At 44.6% G+C, this 20,505-nt stretch overlaps 1 protein-coding gene across 2 annotated transcripts in view; it reads right to left on the bottom strand.

Annotated features, from left to right (window-relative positions):
- The window catches only part of ABCA1 (ATP binding cassette subfamily A member 1), a 108,754-nt gene that overhangs the window by 50,337 nt on the left and 37,912 nt on the right, over nucleotides 1-20,505 (bottom strand). For both annotated transcript variants that reach the window (XR_014542954.1, XM_083592615.1), the window contains exons 6-8: nucleotides 9,283-9,404; nucleotides 8,935-9,126; nucleotides 3,429-3,515 (exon numbers count right to left, since the gene is read on the bottom strand). Coding sequence is in view for 1 of the 2 variants with exons in the window: in XM_083592615.1 (XP_083448741.1) it covers nucleotides 3,429-3,515; nucleotides 8,935-9,126; nucleotides 9,283-9,404 (401 nt within the window). In the remaining variant the exon portion in view is untranslated. The remainder of the gene's footprint in view (nucleotides 1-3,428; nucleotides 3,516-8,934; nucleotides 9,127-9,282; nucleotides 9,405-20,505) is intronic.

Here is a 20,505-nt window from a genome sequence, read left to right as displayed (position 1 = left end):
ACTTTCTTATGACAATAAGTCACACATGCTGAAATTCCCATTTTTGCACAACTACTAAAGGCGAAGATGCCCTGTCCCTTTTTATCTAGGCATTTTACGGGGGGGGGGGGAGAGGGAGCGAGAGAAAGAGAGAGAATATGAACAACAGTGTGCAGTAGCATACAGTATTAGGAAGCTGAAAGGGTCTCCATGATTGTTTGCAGCTATCCATTCCGACTGCTACAGTCACCCAGAGACTTCTGAACACAGGAAGTCCAGTTCACAGGCTGCTGTGCAAGCCAGATTTAAGAGCTGCACCAATGGCACAAAACTCAACGGTTTCTAAACATCAGCGTTTCCCGAAGAAGGAATTTCAGAACAACTTTTACTGCAATAAAAGCCTCACGAGATACGTTCGGAACAAGCCGCCTGTTCCCAGCTGCCCAGTTTTACATCCAGTCCAATTTCATATGGACTTGTCTGGTTATGGCTGCCACCTGTCCATGTTTTTTTTTTTGTTTTTTTTTTTATATAGCTAAGCTGCAACCATTCAAAGTACAGTGGTTAAAATTTGCATACATTTAAATAGATTAGTAAATGCATATCAGTGGCGTCTGGAAACTTGGTTGCCCTGCACTCCCCCTCCCCAGACAGATGGCAGCCGTACTAACACAACACTAACCTAGGGAGAGAAAAAATGCCGGACTTAATGTCTCTAGTCCTATACATATTTGTCAGAGAGGATTTAGCGAGCCATGACATTAAAAAGCAAATTTTGGTCATGCAGTTCAGAGTGGTTTTCATGCAAAGCCTCCAAGCTGTCTTTGTTTCGAAGTTGAATAGGACAGCAAGAAAAGGTACTGACTGCTGTTTGGGAAGACTGCCAAAGAAAAGTCACATTCCTCAGCAATCCAGCCACATCAGCAAAGAGAATGTCACATGGTTTTGATTTCTGATTTTTTTTTAACTCCGCACCAAAAGAGAAAAGGAGAAAGAATGAAACATCACCAATGCTCAAATGATGTAACAGGAAACAGCTGTAACCAGAAACTCATAGGCAAACTTTTAGGATAGTTAAAAGTGGCTGCAGTTTTATCTTGATTCCAACCAGATTTTTCTGCTAATTTCCATTTGCTAGCCAAAAAGAACACAGCAGGTTCTATAACTCAACAGAGGGCAACCTCCTCCTAGGAAACAAAGTGGCTGAAGCAACAGGGAAAAGGGGGTGGGATATTGCCCCCGCTCCTCCACAGGAGTACAGTTCTTAACAACCTCGAGTGACCTCACCGCAGCTCCGCAGAGAGGTTATTATAGTTCAGGGAGGAAAAGCTTCACCAACGAACAGTAAGAGAGAAAGAACAATAGGTGTAGCTGAATCTCCGCCCCTCGTTACTTGTTTAAAACGGCAACTTTCAAACTGGAGGAGAAAACGTTTTGAGAATGGGAAAAAGCAACAACAACAACAAAAAGCACTTTGCATAAAAGGTTAGGCGGAAGAAAAGAGGCAGCTCGTTTGCTCAGGAAAGAACACACAGCATAACTTTATTTATTCAAAGGACTTGGAAAGGGAGCTCCAAGCCCCCAAGCCAAAACAATGAACCCGAATTTCCAAAGAAACCATCCACTATCAAAAGCAGTTTCGACAAGGAAGTTCAGATCCGCTGTCTCTTTGGCTGGGTACGCGCCAGAGTACCAATGCGCATCTGGGTTGCGCAGATCTGGTTCTTCCATGTGCACTTCCATGTGCATATTCAATTGACCTCAGTATTTCCTGCCCACACTAGTGGACAGGCTTGATAGGATGAATTCACATTGTGTATTGTTATTTCCTCCCACCAGTTAGTATTTTCCCATCCTCCCAGAGTTCTGGAAACTTGAGGCCCATTGTGGGCATGCGCGCAGATACTTGTTCACCTATGTGCACAGCCAATTTTTAATTTCATTCTCGAGCTACAAGTTTTCCGATATACCAGACTTGTACAAAGCAGCTGGTTACAAACAATAACATGCATGTGTGTGTATCAGAACCAGCCCAACTATCAGCCCACTTTACCTCGTTTCCCCCCTTTTATAACATCATCTGCAGATCAGGAAGATCCAAATTAATTGGAGGGGGTAGGTAAAGGGTAAAGGACCCCTGGACGGTAAAGTCCAGTCCAAGGAGACTATGGGGTTGCGGCGCTCATCTCGCTTTCAGGCCGAGGGAGCCGGTGTTTGTCTGCAGACAGCTTTCCGGGTCATGTGGCCAGCAGGACTAAACTGCTTCTGGTGCAACAGAAGCGGAAAACGGAAACCAGAGTGCATGGAAAAGCCATTTACCTTCCTGCCGCAATGGTACCTATTTATCTATTTGTACTGGTGTGCTTACAAACTGCTAGGTTGGCAGGAGCTAGGACAGAGCAACAGGAGCACACTCCGTTGTGAGGATTCGAACTGCCAACCTTCCAATCTGCAAGCCCAAGAGGGTCAGTGGTTTATACCACAGGGCCACTTGCATGTGGCATGCCACTTAGATGAGGGCAATGCCATGTGGACAAGGTGACAAACATGCATACCTAGGATGCATCGAAAGCACTTTAAACTGCTGTGTGTGAGTTAAACTGAACTTCCAGTGTTTCTGTGCCCAAAATGCATGCATATCAGAATGCTTCCATGCAGTGGTGTCGCAACGGGGGTGGGGCAGTGTGCCCTGGGTTCCATGTCTGCGGGGGTGACAAGAAGTCACCCCGCGGGGTCTCGCAGAGGTGCGAGCAACCATTGTACCGCCGCAGCTGCATGTGGAGCATCCTCCGTTCGCGGCTGCAGCCGTGAGCAGAGGATCCCAGCACCATCTGTACAGCGCTGGAGCAGCACCGGCAGCAACAAACTGCTATACAGCGCATGTCCAGCATCGCTACATACAGCGCATGCGTGTGACGCCGCACATGCGCTGTACTTAGCTGTTTGCCGCGGGTGTAGTGGCGATGGAGGGATCCTGGCACCATCCGTACAGCGCTGGAGCAGCACTGGTGGCAAATCGCTATACAGCGCATGTGCAGCATCGCTACATCGCGCCCTACGTAGCGACGCTCGCCCCAGGTGTCATGATGCCTTCCTTCGCCCCTGCTTCCGTGTGGCCACAACAGGGTGGGGAGAGCTGAACTGCTCCTTCTTCTAATGGCTCCTCCTGGGCTCCCTCCACCACAAGGAAGGGCAGCCTGCACCTGGCTCTGGCAGATGTAGCGTGTGTGGCACAAATTGGAGATGGGAAGCAATCTTTGGTTAAAGAGCCAAGTTAATGGCTTGATGCATTGGTGACGTCCAGCACAGCAGAAACCTCTGCCCAGAGGCAGCAGGAATGCACTCACAGGCTTCACTGAGCTGCCCAGGATTCAGAGCAATTTGGATACCTCAACTGGGAACATTGCTGTATCAGTGATCTGAGGCATGAGACAAAAGGCACAGCCTACCTCCCTAAGGAGCTTCCCGAGGCTCTCCATGAAAGTCTCCGTGGTTTCCTTGAGATCCTGAAGAGTGGAGTTGGAGGAGATTCCTTTCTGGAATGACAAATGGGGATTTAGTTTTAGAAGAATCTTAATTGCAACACAGCAGATAGGAATCAACATCATCATTTGCATTTAGTTCTCAAAGGAGGACGAATAGTGGCATTTTGTATCAGCAAGGGCATCTCTCATGCGTGTAGTTCAAGGATCACAAGTGAAGCCAGCACGCACTCAAAAAAGGATGCCATTTGGCAAGAGAAGGAAAGCACACACCCCCTCCTCCCTCCTGTGTTCCTGAAAATTCCTCATGAGAACCAGCATCTCTGGCCGTCTCACTTCCCATTATTACTGCTCTAAACAATTACATTAAGTGGGCCTGGGCATGAGCTAAGCAAGCAGAAAGCACAAATCCATTTGTTTCAAGAAACTCTGGATGCTTACACTGCACTGAAAACACTACCACAATTACGGTGGGACATAAAAAATAAATTAATCACATCAAATGCTTGCAAGATACACATTTTGGCAATGTGCCTCAGATTGGGCCTTTGCACCTCAATCGTTAATCAATTCCATCAAGGACATATAAAATGGAACCCCCAGGATATGACAGTCAGTCAAAGTTACTTCACCCTCGGGACATCACGTTATTGTGCAGGCTTGTCCACACGTGGTTTTCTATTTGCCCTGCCACTTTCCCTGGGGAAAATCCGCTCTTTAGCACTAAATGGGAGCACCTGTAAATCCACGGAAAACCCATTTGACATTTGCTCTGATTCAATAGTAAAAAGCAGGTTTCCTAGGGGACAAGTTGTGGGGCAAGCAGAACTGTGGAAGCTCTGTGTCTCGGGTTCTCATTTTGGAAAGGAAGGAAGGAAGGAAGGAAGGAAGGAAGGAAGGAAGGAAGGAAGGAAGGATGAACACCATATTTAATGGCTTGATTCAGGTTACACAGCATGAGTTTTGGCACATATTTTTCCCATTTGCTCAGCTACAAGGACAAAGATGCCTATGTATACTATAGCATGTGAATTACAATACAGATGACACCTAGGAACAGAAGAAGCTGCCTCCTACTGAGTCAGATCATTGGCCCATCTGGCTCGCTATTGTAGAGTCAAAACTTATTGGCCACAGCTCTCCAGGGTTTCAGAAATAAGCCACCTCCCCTAGCTCTACCTTTGAGATTTATCCGTCCACCTGGCTTCCCATCACTCCGAAAACATTGTATCACCCGATAGCACCACAGAGTTCATTAAAACTTAATTGCTGTTGGCATTACAGATCCACATAGCTCTATTTTCCAGCACCGAAACATAAATTGTTGATAAAATAATTGTTTTAAAAGAAATTAGAACCCATGAAAACTCAATTAAATTTGTGTTTCTACAGAGCTTCAGAGCTAGCTGCCTGCCCTGGTGCCATCTTGACCCCCTAACTCTACCTGGAGATGGGTGCAGTTTGTACCAATGACCATCTGCATGTGTTGGGTGTTCAACATTCATTCCAGCTGGTATTGTTCAGTGTTTCTTTCATGCTATGGGAACACTAAAATGTCACCCAAATTATTTAGAAAACATGCAGACAACACAAGGGCTTTCAGAGCTGTTCCAAGTTCCTTTGTGGCCTCTGAATGAAGCATGAATCACAACCATCACAGTCATTTGAAACAGCCGCCCACACAATATAATAAAAGACTGGTTCAAGATTATGCATGAGAAATATCCCTCCAACCTTTTTTAATCATACATAGTTCGTCACACCCTAACAGCCTACCCTACTGGTTTATGAACACATGATTATTTGGAGCACATACGTTTATTTGGAGATGACAGCTTTCCTTCCGGTTCCAGAGCTGGCCTGAATCATTTTTGTGCCTGTACAAAAGCTAATCAGGTTGCGAGTTCAATCTTATTTCAACATTGCTGATCAGACAGCACCTTCCAATGCACTTGAGGGCACCAGGATAGATTGAGAATGGAGGGCAGGCCATGTAGCACAACACAGCAATATTTGCTCTCCAGTCTTTTTACATCTACCACCTGAAGCAGTAGTCTGCCCACTTAAGCTTTCATTAGAAGAGGAAAGGTATCACCGAACATGGAGGATTAAGAAATGGACACAGGTTTGCGTAACATTTCTATATGGGAACTTATATTCGTAGAAGCAAACGCAGACATCATTACTAATATTTAAACAGAAATACAGTGGTACCTTGGGTTACAAACGGTTTGGGTCACAAACACTTTGGGTTACAAACTCCGCTTACACGGAAGTAGTACCTCAGGTTGAGAACTTTGCCCCAGGATGAGAACGGAAATTGTGTGGCGGCAGTGCGGTGGCAGCAGGAGGCCCCATTAGCTAAAGTGGTACCTCAGGTTAAGAATGGACCTCTGGAACGAATTACGTTCATAACCCGAGGTACAATACATCTATCTCACCATCGTATGGAAGGCTGGGACCAGGTGACATGTTTGCATGCCCAGTTTGCTGTTGGAATAGCAACTGTTGAAGGGCAACATCGAAAACCCCTGCTCTCCCTTCTTAGGGTCCAGCCCCTTTAAACCATACCTGGACCTAACAGCCCTTCAAACAGGACCTTCAAACAGAGGACTGACCTCTCTAAAGTAAGACACATGGCCACTGCCTCATTCTACATAACGGATACTCCTGGTCTGTTCTTCATAATTTTAGAAATCTCCTTATGTCCTGTTCATGTATCTAAATAAGCAGTATCTAGAGGTGAGGGGCAGGTGAATATTATATACTTTAAATAGTGAGATGGCTTGGGATATCAATGGGGGAGTTATTTGTTTTGTTGCTATGTTATGTATTTTTGTGGTTTTTATATTGTAAATTGCCCTGTGGTCCTTGGATGAAGAGCAGTATAGAAACAACAACAACAACAACAACAACAACAACAACAACATTGTTCACTGTCCCTGTTACTTAGAACAAGCCAAGAGCCACCTAGGTTTGGGTAGGAAAGCTTGACCCACGGGACACAAATATCTGGGTCTAGCTTGGCAATGCATGATGGATTCTAATTGTAGTGACTTTGGGAGTCAACCTTAGCTGAAAATAAGGGAATAAATGAATAAATAAGCAAAGGCCATATAAATCACTACCTCCGTCTATTCCTAAACCCAGACTCCCACCAACATATGTACTGGTCCTGGCAATAAAGTAATGGGAAGTGACTGCTAACATCTCATGACTGAGGGTAGTTTTCCACTCATGTGTTTGGTAAAGCGTAGTTCATGATGGATAGTGGGCCATTGGTCTGACTCATCAAAGCTGTTTTTCCTGTGTCTCCTTTCCCCTCCCTTTTATTCTAGCTTCCTGAACCATAATTTTATTTATTTACAATGCTTATAATCCTACATTTCCTTAGAAAGTACAAAGAGGTTTAAGTAGAACTCCCCAAGGTCTCCCACTGATCAACCTCAAACCTTCTTAGCTTCAACAGTGTCAGGCATGAGACAAACACACAGACGTCATTCACATTTCCCATGGCACTGGTTTCCCAATAAATAATATTGCTGACTTGCAACACCACGAGATTTCCCTAAGTTTCTTTTACTAGTAGAAAGTAGCTTTTCATTTAGCTGCAAACGGAAGCTCGACTTGTTTAATTTCTGGCTTCCAGCTCTGCTCCTAAATTTGCACTATGATATATAGAAAAGGGTTTATATTCACCACATTAAACCCAAGCCTTTCATTTGGAAAGTAAAGCGAGTTACAATACTTATATCAAAAAACATTTCCAAGCATTGCAATGTAACAAACAACTACTTAATTCAATTAAGCACTATTATCGCCTTACAGAAAAGCCCAAGAAAATGTTCCGTCCCTTAAGTGCTAGTGCAATGAGATTCCTGCATAATCCTGTCAAGCATTAACATTTTCCTCAGATGTCCTTCTCCGAGATCCCATGTCACCTAAAGCCAGAAAGGCACCACAACCGAAAAGACCCTGCCTTTGGAAATCTCTCCCTAGAAGGGCTAGTTAAGCAAGATTTCTTTCGGGTGCCAGGTGAAATCATTTCTATTTGCACAATCCTTAGGAGACTAAAATTTAGGCTGATTGGTTTTCAATGAGCTGGAATTTTATTAGCTTTCAACATTTGCTGTTTGGCTTGCTGCCTTATTATACTACAGCTACTCTCAGTAACCCTTAGGCTGGAGAACAGGTGATAAGCTTTCAAGCAAACAAGCAAACAAGCAAATGACAAGGAAAAATATAACAGTCCAAGCAGTTTAGTGAAAAACAATAACAGTTTAAAAAGAGCTGACCTTTACATTCCAGACAGAGCAGAAATATGACTCCAGTGTCAGATATCCTATGCTTTCGGCTAGGCGAATAGCCAAACAACTGAGGCTTAATTCTGTATTCCCCAAGATATATCAAAACTAAAAAGGGCTTTTGCTTTGCACTTAGCCAGGCATTCACGTGCTGGTCCATAAGAGTGTTGCTTTCTGTTGCTCCCATCATTTCTGAACATCTCGCTCCCACTTTAGCTTTTTAACATAGCTTTATAGCTAAGGAAAGTAACAGCTCCTGTGGGAAGCAAGTTGCCCCTTTGTCAGACAGCTCTATTTGAATAGGCGGTGAAAAAAAATCTGATGGACAGAGTTGTGCCATTTCATAGGCTGCTTAAGAAAAGCTAAGTCTCCCAGTCCTTTGGGAGCAGGGATTAGTCTGTTTTGCTTATTTACCATTGATGACACTGAATAAATAAATAGCAACACAACCTTATTATGCTAAATTGGGAACTGGTGCAAATGTAACCCTGGCTCCCCCCAAACCATGGTTTACAGATCTGAAGCTAGTCTCAGAGATCTGAAATCTATCCCCCTCCCTCTTCCATTTTTTGAAGCGAATAACTCCTCCATTCTTCTATCAGTATTAACTAAGGTTTAGAATTACAGCTGGACATATGCTAACCAGGTTCCCTCATAAAGATGATTTGCAAATACACTTCGAATCAAGGTTTCAAACTGGAGTTATGATGGGGCCATGGTTACTATAAAACTGGCTAACATCAAAACACATGTAATTCTAAACCATGGCAAATGCCAATAAAGGAAGGAAGGAGGGGAAAGGGATATGTATCCCAAAGACTGGCTCCTGGTTTTCAAACCATGGGTTACAGGGATGCCTAGACCAGACCTAAATATTTAGCTTTAGATACTAAGACCACAGAAGTAGAAAATTTTGACCTTTGGGCTCTCTCCCTTCTTTTTGCAGAGATAATGAATCACACAGTGATTTGAAATAACCAGCTGAATCTTTGGCCACAGGTCTCCTGCAATCCAGGTGTAATGATAAATGTAATGTGGAAAGGGTTTGTTTGCATTTTGTTTTGTAACATAGTACGCTATATTATGTGAACCACGATATTCTGCTGATTTAAAAACTTGCACTGTACCTTGGTGAATACAATTCAAAATACTCAAGCCAACACACTCACCATAAATGGCTTCATGACATCTAGATTGTCCTGAAACACTCTCTCTGCAGCGGAAAGCTTTTCCTTAGGAATGGAGCAAATCAAGGCACTGCTGAGAACATCTACCACTGGGTTTTGGATGTTGACAAACTTTGACAGCTTGGTTGAATTGCAAAGGTCTTTCACACTTATCCGGTAGCCAGATGTAATGACCTAGAAACATGTACCAGAGGTTGTAAATCTATAAATCACTCCTGGGACTCGAGCTAAATCATCTTTTCCACATCACATTCACAATTCATGACATTCAAATTGAGAACTGTGGACTTTCTTCCCAAGTGCTGTTCATTGACAGTATACGCTTCTTACCTGTTGGAGGTTAACCTCGGCATTCAGGATTTCATCTACAACAAACTTTGGTAGGGAGGCATTGTGATGGAGAAAGTCAGAGAAGGTCTCATTGTCAACCAGGAAATCCCGGACTTTCACACCTGCCAGATAACAAGAAAACCATTTTTTCAAAATTCAAAACAAATCAAAACTCAGAGAGGGTATGTCAATATTACAGCATCAAACTTGTTCAGCTATCATGCACTTTCCCCTCTGAAGGCTATAATTTGGATGGAATTGGGGGAGTGAGAGGCTAGGAATTGTCCAACAGAAAATTATGTATCATTCTCCTTACCAAACTACTGCTAGGGCTGTTCAGGGGGAAAGTGTAACAGTTAATACTAGAATAAAGATCACACCACTTTGTAACAGAGATGTGCCCTTTAGCCAAAAGCCGCTCCCCTGCTCTGGTACATAAGTAGAAAATATTTATTTGCAATCATGGGAAGAGAGAGGTGACATTTCTTTCCAGCTACAGCCCTTCACATCTCATAGATAGACTTCTCAGGCCTCCCAGGTGGGTTAGCCAGTTCACGTTGTCACATTTTATTTATATAATTTATGCACAGAAAACATTTCTACACCAGTTTTTGGATTTGCAGACTGCAACAACAAAATGGCATGTGAGCCTGGGCTTCCCTTTCACACTGTATAATATACATTGAGGATAAATCCTGTAACTATGGAGTGTGTAGTGTTTGGTGGTACACTGCATGGGATGCTTCCCCTCTAACCTTTGCAACGAGCCCCTTTAGCTACTGTTTTGGAGGCTCTGGGGAGGCATGATTTGACCCCATACCTCTTCTGAGGACCTCCCATTGCTCCCTTGTCTAGATCTCTCCACTATCCTCCTCTAAGGCAGGGACAGCCAATGTGATGCCCTCCATTTGTTGAGGACCACACTCCCATCATGCCCTACCATTGGCCATGCCAGCTGGGGAGCTGTAGGCCACAACATCTGGAAGGTTCCACATTTGCTTCCCTTGCTCTAAGGCCATGTACCTGGCTGAAGGGGTCAGTCTTGTCCCCAGCTCTGTATTGCTTTGTTCACTCAGATCCACCCATGTTCAGCGCTTAGATATCAATGGGGATTATCAAGAGAGTTACAGTCCTCCCATAGGGCTGCTAGTCCGAAAAATGGCGTCCAGGTGGATTTTTGGCAAATTGGGCAAGATGTCCGAGAAGGGGTGCTAAATATTTTTTAAAAATCTTTATAAATTTCCAAAAAAGGCAAAACAATTGGTTTTGGGGCAGATGTACCCCCCAAAAAGCTCAACATCTTTGAACAAACCAAACGCAACAACTTTGACCTTAAAAAAACCCTCAACAACTTTATGATGTGTACCCCTCCAGCTGCTGTTTTTATTTTGTTCCTATTTATTTGTTTCATATAAATAATAATAATTATACCCCACCCATCTGGCTGGGTTTCCCCAGCCACTCTGGGAGGCTCGCAATCGAATATTAAAAACACAATACAATATAAAAACTTCTCTCCTACCCTTCCAGTGTCTAGGAAGCTTACAGCCATTTAAAGTCACAATCTCATTTAGACCAAACAATGCATTCAACTAAATTACAGTAAAAAAAAAAAAAGATAACAGAAGTAGGAACCACAGATACAACACAACCTTGAAGTAAAACAACACTTTTTACAAGACTATGAATTGGGGGGGGGGGTCTGCCTAAAATTTGGAGGAGTCAGTGATTATTACTGGGTATTATTCAGGGCTGCCTCTGCTTCTCCCCTCCCATAATTCACACACGGTGTTTGTGGCAGTGGGGAAGATGTATTTCGGGGAACTTCATCCACCAGTTGTTGTTGTCATCCGTCTCTAGAGACAACGGAGTATGCCTCCAAGGGTGAAGTCAAACTACTGTGTTAGCAGCACAGAAGTGACTTCCCCTAGGGCACAAGCCTGGGCAGTGTGTAGGGTGGTCCCAGGCTGCCCAGATGACAGGACCCCCCTCTCGGCCTCACTGATGTGGTTCAAAGGAAAGCAGAGTAAGACGTATGGCACCAGTACTGATAAGCATATCGAAGAATCCCTGGAATACGCTATGAAACAAACTGATCTAAATCATATAATCTGGGTGGGCACAATTGCATTATGGATGGGCACAGCTTCTCCCACCCTTTCCCTCAAACAGCGAATACAGTGGTACCTCAGGTTACAGACGCGTCAGGTTACAGACTCCGCTAACCCAGAAATATTACCTCGGGTTAAGAACTTTGCTTCAGGATGAGAACAGAAATCGTGCTCCGGCGGTGCAGCGGCAGCAGGAGACCCCATTAGCTAAAGTGGGGCTTCAGGTTAAGAACAGTTTCAGGTTAAGAATGGACCACAAGAACGAATTAAGTTCTTAACCGAGGTACCACTGTATTATGAGGAGACTTATGTAGCTTGAAAGCTTTAACCCTGTTCCTTAACATGTTATAAAGGCACGTTCTCAGTATGTGTGTTTTTGAGCTGCGGAAAACGACGTGGCTGCGAAGGCTTCAGGAGCTCAAGTGCAAAGCGCAGAACACCTTCTGGGGTAAAGAGGAGGCAATGCGATGCCAACGCAGCCTTTAGAAGCTCACATTCCCAAACGCCGTTGCCGGATCCCAAGGGGGCAGCCGATGCTGGTCTGTGAGGCTGCCTGATACTTTAAAATAATGTTAATTAGCCGGCTCGCTTACAAGAGACATTTGGCATGCCAAGAGGGATGGAAGGAGAACTCCACAAATCTCCGCCGCAATGGAATGGCGGGTGGAAGACGAGAAAGGAAGGCGGAGGCACTGTGTTTTCTGCATTTTGTGGTTTGCAGCCTCTTCCCTCCCACACCCTGCCCCTGCCTTTATGCCGCTAAGCATTGCAATTGTATTGCTCAGACCCTAATTTGGCAGGACACCAGTCTGGTTTGGAGAAGAAAAGTTATGAAGAAAGAAACACTTCCTATTTTTCTCCCGAATACCCGTGCTCTGGGGTTACTGTCGGTCAACGCTCTCTATCCCAGTTCTCCGGTTACATGTTCCCTGAAGCTTTTTTGTTCTACAAGCAAAATAATCGCTGTCACCAGAGGGCTTGAGGAAAAGCTGGGTTACTTGAGGATGAAATCTTTTCAGGGCTGTTTAACAACATGCTCTTAGATTAGGGTGGGGGTTGGGGAGAGAAGAACAGGCTTGGGGAGAAAGAAACAAATTTATTCTTTGATGCCACATCCAGGAACTTCAAAGGTAAAAAACTGATCTAGACCTATAACCACGGATAGAATGATTTACTCTGAATGGCACCCTTCTTTCAATACAGTGGTACCTCGGGTTAAGAACTTAATTTGTTCTGGAGGTCCGTTCTTAACCTGAAACTGTTCTTAACCTGAAGCACCACTTTAGCTAATGGGGCCTCCTGCTGCCACAGCGCGATTTCTGTTCTCATCCTGAAGCAAAGTTCTTAACCTGAGGTACTATTTCTGGCCTAGGTCTATAACCTGAAGCGTCTGTAACCTGAAGCGTATGTAACCCGAGGTACCACTGTATTCTGATGACATGGGAGGTGCAAACCTCATTGTTAAAGGCCATACAGTGGTCTCTCTCCATGCCAGCACCCCTGGGTGATCCTGACACAAGAATCATAGAATTTTAGAGTTGGAAGAGACTACAAGGGTCATCTAATCCAACACCCTGCAAATGCAGGAATCTTTTTGCCCAACGTGGGGTTCGAACCCACATTCCTGAGATTAAGAGACTCACTGAGCTATCCCAGATAAGAAGGAACCGTAGCATGGTGAAGGGTTAACTTGGAGCAGGAAGGAGCAGTGGTCTAGCACTGAACTGGCAATGGAAGAACGGAATCAGTAAGAGCAACAGAAACGATAAACTGGGTTTTTAGTTATAATGCAATTTTTTAAAACAACAACAACAACCAAGCCTGTGATTCCCCTTTCTGCCAGTTTAGTTGCAAAACTTCTGTGTGGAAAAGAGCATTCCGTATTATTGTCTAAGTGTGCCTCACAAATATGTTTGGAGAACAATGCTCACTCAGAGAGAGCTGCTTGTGTAATACAGTGAGAGCAACTTGACCCAGAAAACTGGCTCATTCCTGCTTTTCCTGGCTTGTCAAAGTACCCCTGCAGTAAATATAAAGACCTACTAAAAAGGGGGGTAGGAGTTGGAAAGTACAACAATGTCTAGTGTGAGTGTAACTAATTTACTAATGCTTTCTGGTACAGTCTGTAAGTAATGGAAAGGGACACTTAGATATCGGATCAGACACACTCCTGTCTCGGCTTCAGAGTGCCATCTTTATCACGGAATCATCATACACAAAGGCTTGTTTTGAGATGTCACAAGACTGTCAAAGGAATTGGTGGCAATGGCTTCGTTCTGATTGGCTAGAAAGGCCTCCAAGAGGTGATCCAGATGGCACAGTTTCCTTGATTGCCGGCATGGAGCTGGTCGCACCCTCAAGCATGATATTAGCAGATGCTCTGGAGCAGGAATGTATACCTCCAGCTCCCTGGACAGCACCTTGCACTGGGAGCACCAGAGCCACTGAGGATAACCAGGGACCGTCTGCTTTCTCCTTCCTCAATGCATAGCAGTTCCCTTTGGGCTATGGGACAGCTTGAGATAGCACCAAATGGATGCGTTTTTCTAGCTCTCTCTGAACTGTTACACACCTGCCTATAGCCAGAGGATGCTTTTCTCTTATGCTGCTGTTCTTCATTCCCAAAAGAGGGGAAGAGACAAACATCCCTCGCTACACCTCTTATTTCTGCTGGGTCATTGCAAGCATGAAGAAAGTCGTGAATGTTCAACACTGCCTTTTTAATTTGATTGTTTTCAATGTTTCTTATTGAACAACAAAAGCACAATCCAACATCCACAATATAGTTTGTTTTCATATACCTAGTTGCTGCAGAAGTGACAGAAATACCCCCTTTACTCTTCCCTTTTCAATTTAAAATCAGTTTCCACTTTAAAAAAAAGAAAGAAAGGCTTATGAAAGGAATTGCTCTTATCAATAGGAATACCAGAAGCTATCGGTGCATCTAACTCAGTACTCTCTGACTGGCTGAGAGCATTTCTCCAGGGTTTTCAGATAGGAGGAAGAAGCTGAACCTGGGATTGTGCCGCTGAACCACAACTCTTCCTGATAGCAATTATAAAGCGCTTTCCCACTGCCTTCTGCAGTGACAGAATAATTTTGAACCATGCTCAAGTGACCCATAATTTTAGCAACCCAAGAGCAAAGGCAATTGTACTGGCCTACCAGTAGAACAGCTTTCCCTACAAAGACAGGCTCAGCCAGCCTATAATCGTGAACATGCCCTGAATTCCACGGAACAATTGGTATAAAAGAACTCTGCATGTAAGATCTAGAAAGTTTAAAATGGAAAAACCATTATCACTGCAAACAGCGCTGGAGAAACAGTGGCTTGAATTTAAACATATCAGTGCCCATTGTTTTGGGGGCAGGCAGATAATAACTACCCCCATCTGAATTACTTCAAAAGCTTTTAAAGACAAAGTAATCCCAGATTCAGTAAATCCAGGCTAGTGATAAGATTAAGTTGGAATACTTGCCCCTAAACAGGTAAGCTAGGAAAGCAAAGAGACTGCTTTACTGTCACCCAGCCACAATGATTGCATTTGGCCCCGGTATGTAGAATAGTTGGGAAGCAAGGTTATTCCATCCTGTTGGCTCCCTTTTGCCCTCATTGTCAGGGAGAGATGAGAAGCAAGGACAGCCCCCTCCCTGTCAGCCTTGTGATAAAACAGCTCCATTTGTCTCCTCTGCTCCCGCAACTGTTTTTCCAGCTGCTCTTTGTACAAACTTTGCCACGTCATTAAAACTTGGGGCAACAGCTCCCCCCCCCTTCTCCTCTCTTTTTCATTTGTGTCATGACTTTTAGATGGATCTGTTTTACGCCTTGTTCTAAATTACTTCTGGTAAACCAAGAGAGAAAAGAAACATTTCCTTTTTTTATTCTTTTGAGTTCATCATTCCCAAAGACCCTCCTAAGTTCAGGTTATCTTATAAGGCCTAATTATCAGCCAGGCTAACATGGGAAGGGAGAAAGGAGCAGGGGAGATTCACTTGCTGTAAAGGTAAAGGACCCCTGACGGTTAAGTCCAGTCGCGAACGAGGCTGGGGTTGCGGCGCTCATCTCGCTTTACTGGCCGAGGGAGCCGACGTTTGTCCACAGACAGTTTTTCCGGGCCATGTGGCCAGCATGACTAAGCCACTACTGGCGAAACCAGAGCAGCGCACGGAAACGCCGTTTACCTTCCCGCCAGAGTGGTACCTATTTATCTACTTGCACTTTGACGTGCTTTCGAACTGCTAGGTTGGCAGGAGCTGGGACTGAGCATCGGGATTTGAACCGCCGACCTTCTGATCGGCAAGCCCTAGGCTCAGTGGTTTAGACCACAGTGCCACTCACGTCCCTTGCTTTAAACACCTATAATTTCTTGGGTCACTCCTTCATAAATTCACCCCAGTTGAGGAATAGGGATCATACAGAGTGTTTCAAACCAGAGCTTTCTGACTGACAGGCTTAGGGCATGCCCAAACTTATATCCCTGCTTCTTTCTGCGTGTTCTGAAACTGTGCAGAAGCCAAAAGTCTTTAGGCATGTTGAGCTTTGCCAATACTGGGTAGTATTTAAAACAAAGATCACTCTGATACAATAGCTCTACAAGAAACCAATGTGCCCACAGTGATCACCAAAAGCCTGCCCCATTAACCATAGACTTAACTGTATGCCGTATATAAGTGATCACCTTCATTTATGAAACAATATGTGTGCATCTGAATAATAGGTAAAGGTAAAGGGGTAAAGGGACCCCTGACCATTAGGTCCAGTCGTGGCCGACTCTGGGGTTGCGGCGCTCATCTCGCTTTATTGGCCGAGGGAGCCGGCGTACAGCTTCCGGGTCATGTGGCCAGCATGACTAAGCTGCTTCTGGCGAACCAGAGCAGCGCATGGAAACTCCGTTTACCTTCCTGCCGCAATGGTACCTATTTATCTACTTGCACTTTGACATGCTTTCAAACTGCTAGGTTGGCAGGAGCAGGGAACAAGCAACGGGAGCTCACCCCGCCGCGGGGATTCGAACCGTCGACCTTCTGATCAGCAAGTCCTAGGCTCTGTGGTTTAACCTACAGTGCCACCCGCATCTCCATCTGTAAAGTCTGGTAAATAACCAGCAGAGCAATCCAAGCTTCCAATACTCTGAGCTGGGAATGGGAGGGTTGGATGAGGTGGAATTGTCCCTCTGCCCAGCTCTCCCAGGTAAGCTGGCATCCTGCCAGCCACCAATATGTACAGGCGACGAGGAGGCCCACTGGTGGAATCCATGCCAGCAGAAGTGGGGTGTTCTAAGGGCAGAGAGGGGCTCAGCCAGCCAGCAAGGGATCTGCTGAATCTCAAGTTGGTCTCACAGCTGATGTGCAATGACATCCAACCTGATCTGGGCCTGTGCTAGCCTGAAGTTGGCACAGGAATTGGGTCCAGAATCCCTCCCGATTGCCCTGGCCCCTTATTCCACTGCAGTTCTTGTGAATGGAAGGGTTGCAGATGCAGCAGAGGTCCCGCCGCTCAGCAAAGCCGAGGAGATAATTAAGATTGTGCATGAAACTATCAACAAGCTGTATCAGATCCCTGTAGAGACTATTATATTTGGGGTGGGGGTTAGACGTGAAGATTCGTAGCTATGGATGAAGGTCAAATATCATTAGATTGAAGTGCGGAATATGCTACAAAGTGCACGTGAAGTTGCACAGGTGAAAGACTCTGTGTATTCATCACAATTAAAAACAACAACAACAAACTGACCAAGTATGGTTTAAAAGACAAGATTTCAAACACTTCAGATGACTAAAGCAAAGCCTGCCCCCCCCCAACATCTCTCCCTAAAATAATCTGACATCATGGCTGATAAATATTCTACTTCCCCATAAGTAATCACGAGGCAAATAAGACAGCGCCTTTGAGCTGCTGCACCGTCTCTTCCTCCAGGAACAACACTTGTCATGTTCAGCAAAATCTATCACTGAAACATGCAAACCAACCAGGCATGCAGCCAGTCTGGACGCTGGCAGCCAATCCGCCTACGGCGTAAGCAAAGGAGGTGCCGAGAGTTTCTGAACCATCCTCTCTGTCCGACACAACAGCCTTGGTTCAAAGCAGCACAACTGCGTACGATATGGCAGGGTGCACAATCTTCACGACACACAATTTTTTTTGCATCAAATTCCTCAGGTTGTCCTAAGGCAGGACTCAACTATACCCTCCTGGAGTGGAATGGCAAAGAAACGTCACGATGCCTTGCCATGTGCATCAAACACCCTGTTACTTTAGCTGGATTAATTCTAAAACTTTGTTCACTATCTGTGAATGGAATGAGAGAGAGAAAGAGAGGGAGGGGAGGGACAAACTGTCCCTAATTAATTATAACTTAAGGTAAAGGGACCCCTGACCATTAGGTCCAGTCGTGACCAACTCTGGGGTTGCGGTGCTCATCTCGCTTTATTGGCCGAGGGAGCTGGCGTGCAGCTTCCGAGTCATGTGGCCAGCAGGACTAAGCCACTTCTGGCAAACCAGAGCAGCGCACAGAAACACCGTTTTACCTTCCCACTGGAGTGGTACCTATTTATCTACTTGGACTTTGACGTGCTTTCGAACTGCTAGGTGGGCAGGAGCTGGGACCAAGCAACGGGAGCTCACCCCGTCACGGGGATTCGAACTGCCGACCTTCTGATCGGCAAGTCCTAGGCTCTGTGGTTTAACCCACAGCGCCACCCACGTCCCCACAGTGCCACTCATGTCAATTATAACTTAATAACTAAACTCAACTGCTTATTTAAAAAGTTACTGGGTCAACTTTTTTTATTTATTCTCCATACGACACGACTGATATTCCAAAGTTGTAGGCACCTTTGTGTTATCCCCTTTGGTGAGAATTAAAAAAACAACAACCAAGCGGAGCCTAAATCTGCCAGTTTCCGTGTTCATCTACAGCAAGGGTACCCAACATAGCAACCTTCAGATGCTTTTGGATGACAACTCCCATCATCCCTGACCACAGGTCACGTTGACAGATGCTGATGGGAGTTGGAGTCAAGCAACACCTGCAAGGCACTACATGGGCAATCCCCACTCTACAGTATAATTGAATTTGCCACAAATAATAGTAATAACAATAATTTATTATTTATACCCCGCCCATCTGGCTGGGTTTTCCCAGCCACTCTGGGCGGCATCCAACTGAATATTGAAAACAATACAGCACCAGACGTTAAAAACTTCCCTAAAGAGGGCTGCCTTCAGTTGTCTTAAAGTAAAATAGTTGTTTATTGCCTTGACATCTGCTGGGCAGGTGCCACTACCGAGAAGGCCCTCTCCTGGTTCCCTGTAACCTCACTTCTCGCAATGAGGGAACCGCCAGAAGGCCATCGGCGCTGGATCTCAGTGTCTGGGCTGAACGATGGGGGTGGAGACGCTCCTTCAGGTATACAGAAACTCATCCAGGGATTTTCTCTGCTCCCAGTTTTGTTCTTTGATGTAAGACCAGTGTTCCACTTCCAGACAACACAGGGCTGCATATGCAGTGCACAGAGCCAAGATTTGAGATAGATCTTCCCTTGAGAGAGTACGGCATCGATCAACCTCAATGAGATGCCTCTAATGATAGCACCATCATTCAACAGCACTGCTCATCCCACTAATCAGTACTAAATTAAAGTGGCGAAGTTTTAGCAGTCAAAAATCCCACACTTCATTAAGCTTTGTAGCTGTGCTGTTTGTCTCGGTTAGAAATTTGATCACCATGATGTCATAGCAATTTAAAGCTGTATTGACATTTGCTGACCACTATGGCTTCTTCTTGGTACTAGCCATACTCCTCAATGGAGGCCTCCTGCAGACAACCGGTTTGTTCAGCAATCATCCTGATTTGTTTACACAAAGCATTCAATGGTGGTTAGACTATGTCCGGTCTTTATTGAACATTCCTTTTGATTTATTTGCAGGACAGCTCCTGACAATAAGCATTCATCCTGATTTGCTTGCAGGGTGTTCACAGAGTGGCTGGGGCAACCCAGTCAGATGGGCAGGGTATATATATATATATATATATATATATATATATATATATATATATATATATATAATTTTTATTATTATTGTTAGGGACGTGAGTGGTGCTGTGGGTTAAACCACAGAGCCTAGGGCTTGCTGATCAGAAGGTCGGTGGTTTGAATCCCCGCAACGGGGTGAGCTCCTGTTGCTCAGTCCCTGCTCCTGCCAACCTAGCAGTTCGAAAGCACGTCAAAGTGCAAGTAGATAAATAGGTACCACTCCGACGGGAAGGTAAACAGCGTTTCCGTGCGCTGCTCTGGTTCGCCAGAAGCGGCTTAGTCATGCTGGCCACATGACCCGGAAGCTGTACGCCGGCTCCCTCGGCCAATAAAGCGAGATGAGCGCCGCAACCCCAGAGTCGGCCACAATTGGACCTAATGGTCAGGGGTCCCTTTACCTTTTTATTATTATTATTATTATTATTATTATTATTATTATTATTATTACACCTGCTTCTGCTAGTCATTTGTACACACACACACTTTTCAATGTACAGTCATACCTTGGTTTTCAAACAGCTTAGTTCTCAAATGTTTTGGCTTCCGAATGCCGCAAACCTGGAGCTTCCTGCAGCCAACCAGAAGCCGTGCTTTGGTTTCTGAACATTTCGGAAGTTGGACAAATTTCCGGAACCTTACCTTTTTGTAGAAACCTCTTCACTGCTTTTCTAAGAAGGCTACCAGTGGCTCATCATTTGGTTAAAACTGGAAGGACTCAGTGGGTGGTGTTTGTTATTTGTGGGTTTTTAAAGGGTCTCCTACTTCCTCCCTCATAATTTATTATTTAAAAAGCAAAAAAAGGACATTCTCTCATATATATATATATATATATATATATATATATATATATATACTTTTTAGAATACTCATTTAAACAACCTTAAAATACCAAAATACCAGTGACTTCCCTTCTTTTCTTTCCATGTTTCATTTTGCATATCATAAATCCCTGCATATTTTACATAAACTAAACCATTCAGGATTCCATTATTGCATCCATCAAAACTTATTTACACTGTTGAATTTATCTTAATGCTGCCAACATTTTCAAGTGTACACAATACCCCCACATATA

The sequence above is a fragment of the Podarcis filfolensis genome (genome assembly GCF_964270895.1).
Source record: "Podarcis filfolensis genome assembly, chromosome: 17".
Classification (NCBI taxonomy): Eukaryota; Metazoa; Chordata; class Lepidosauria; order Squamata; family Lacertidae; genus Podarcis; species Podarcis filfolensis.
Note: the sequence above shows the minus strand (reverse complement) of the source record. Positions and strands in the feature narration are given on the sequence as shown.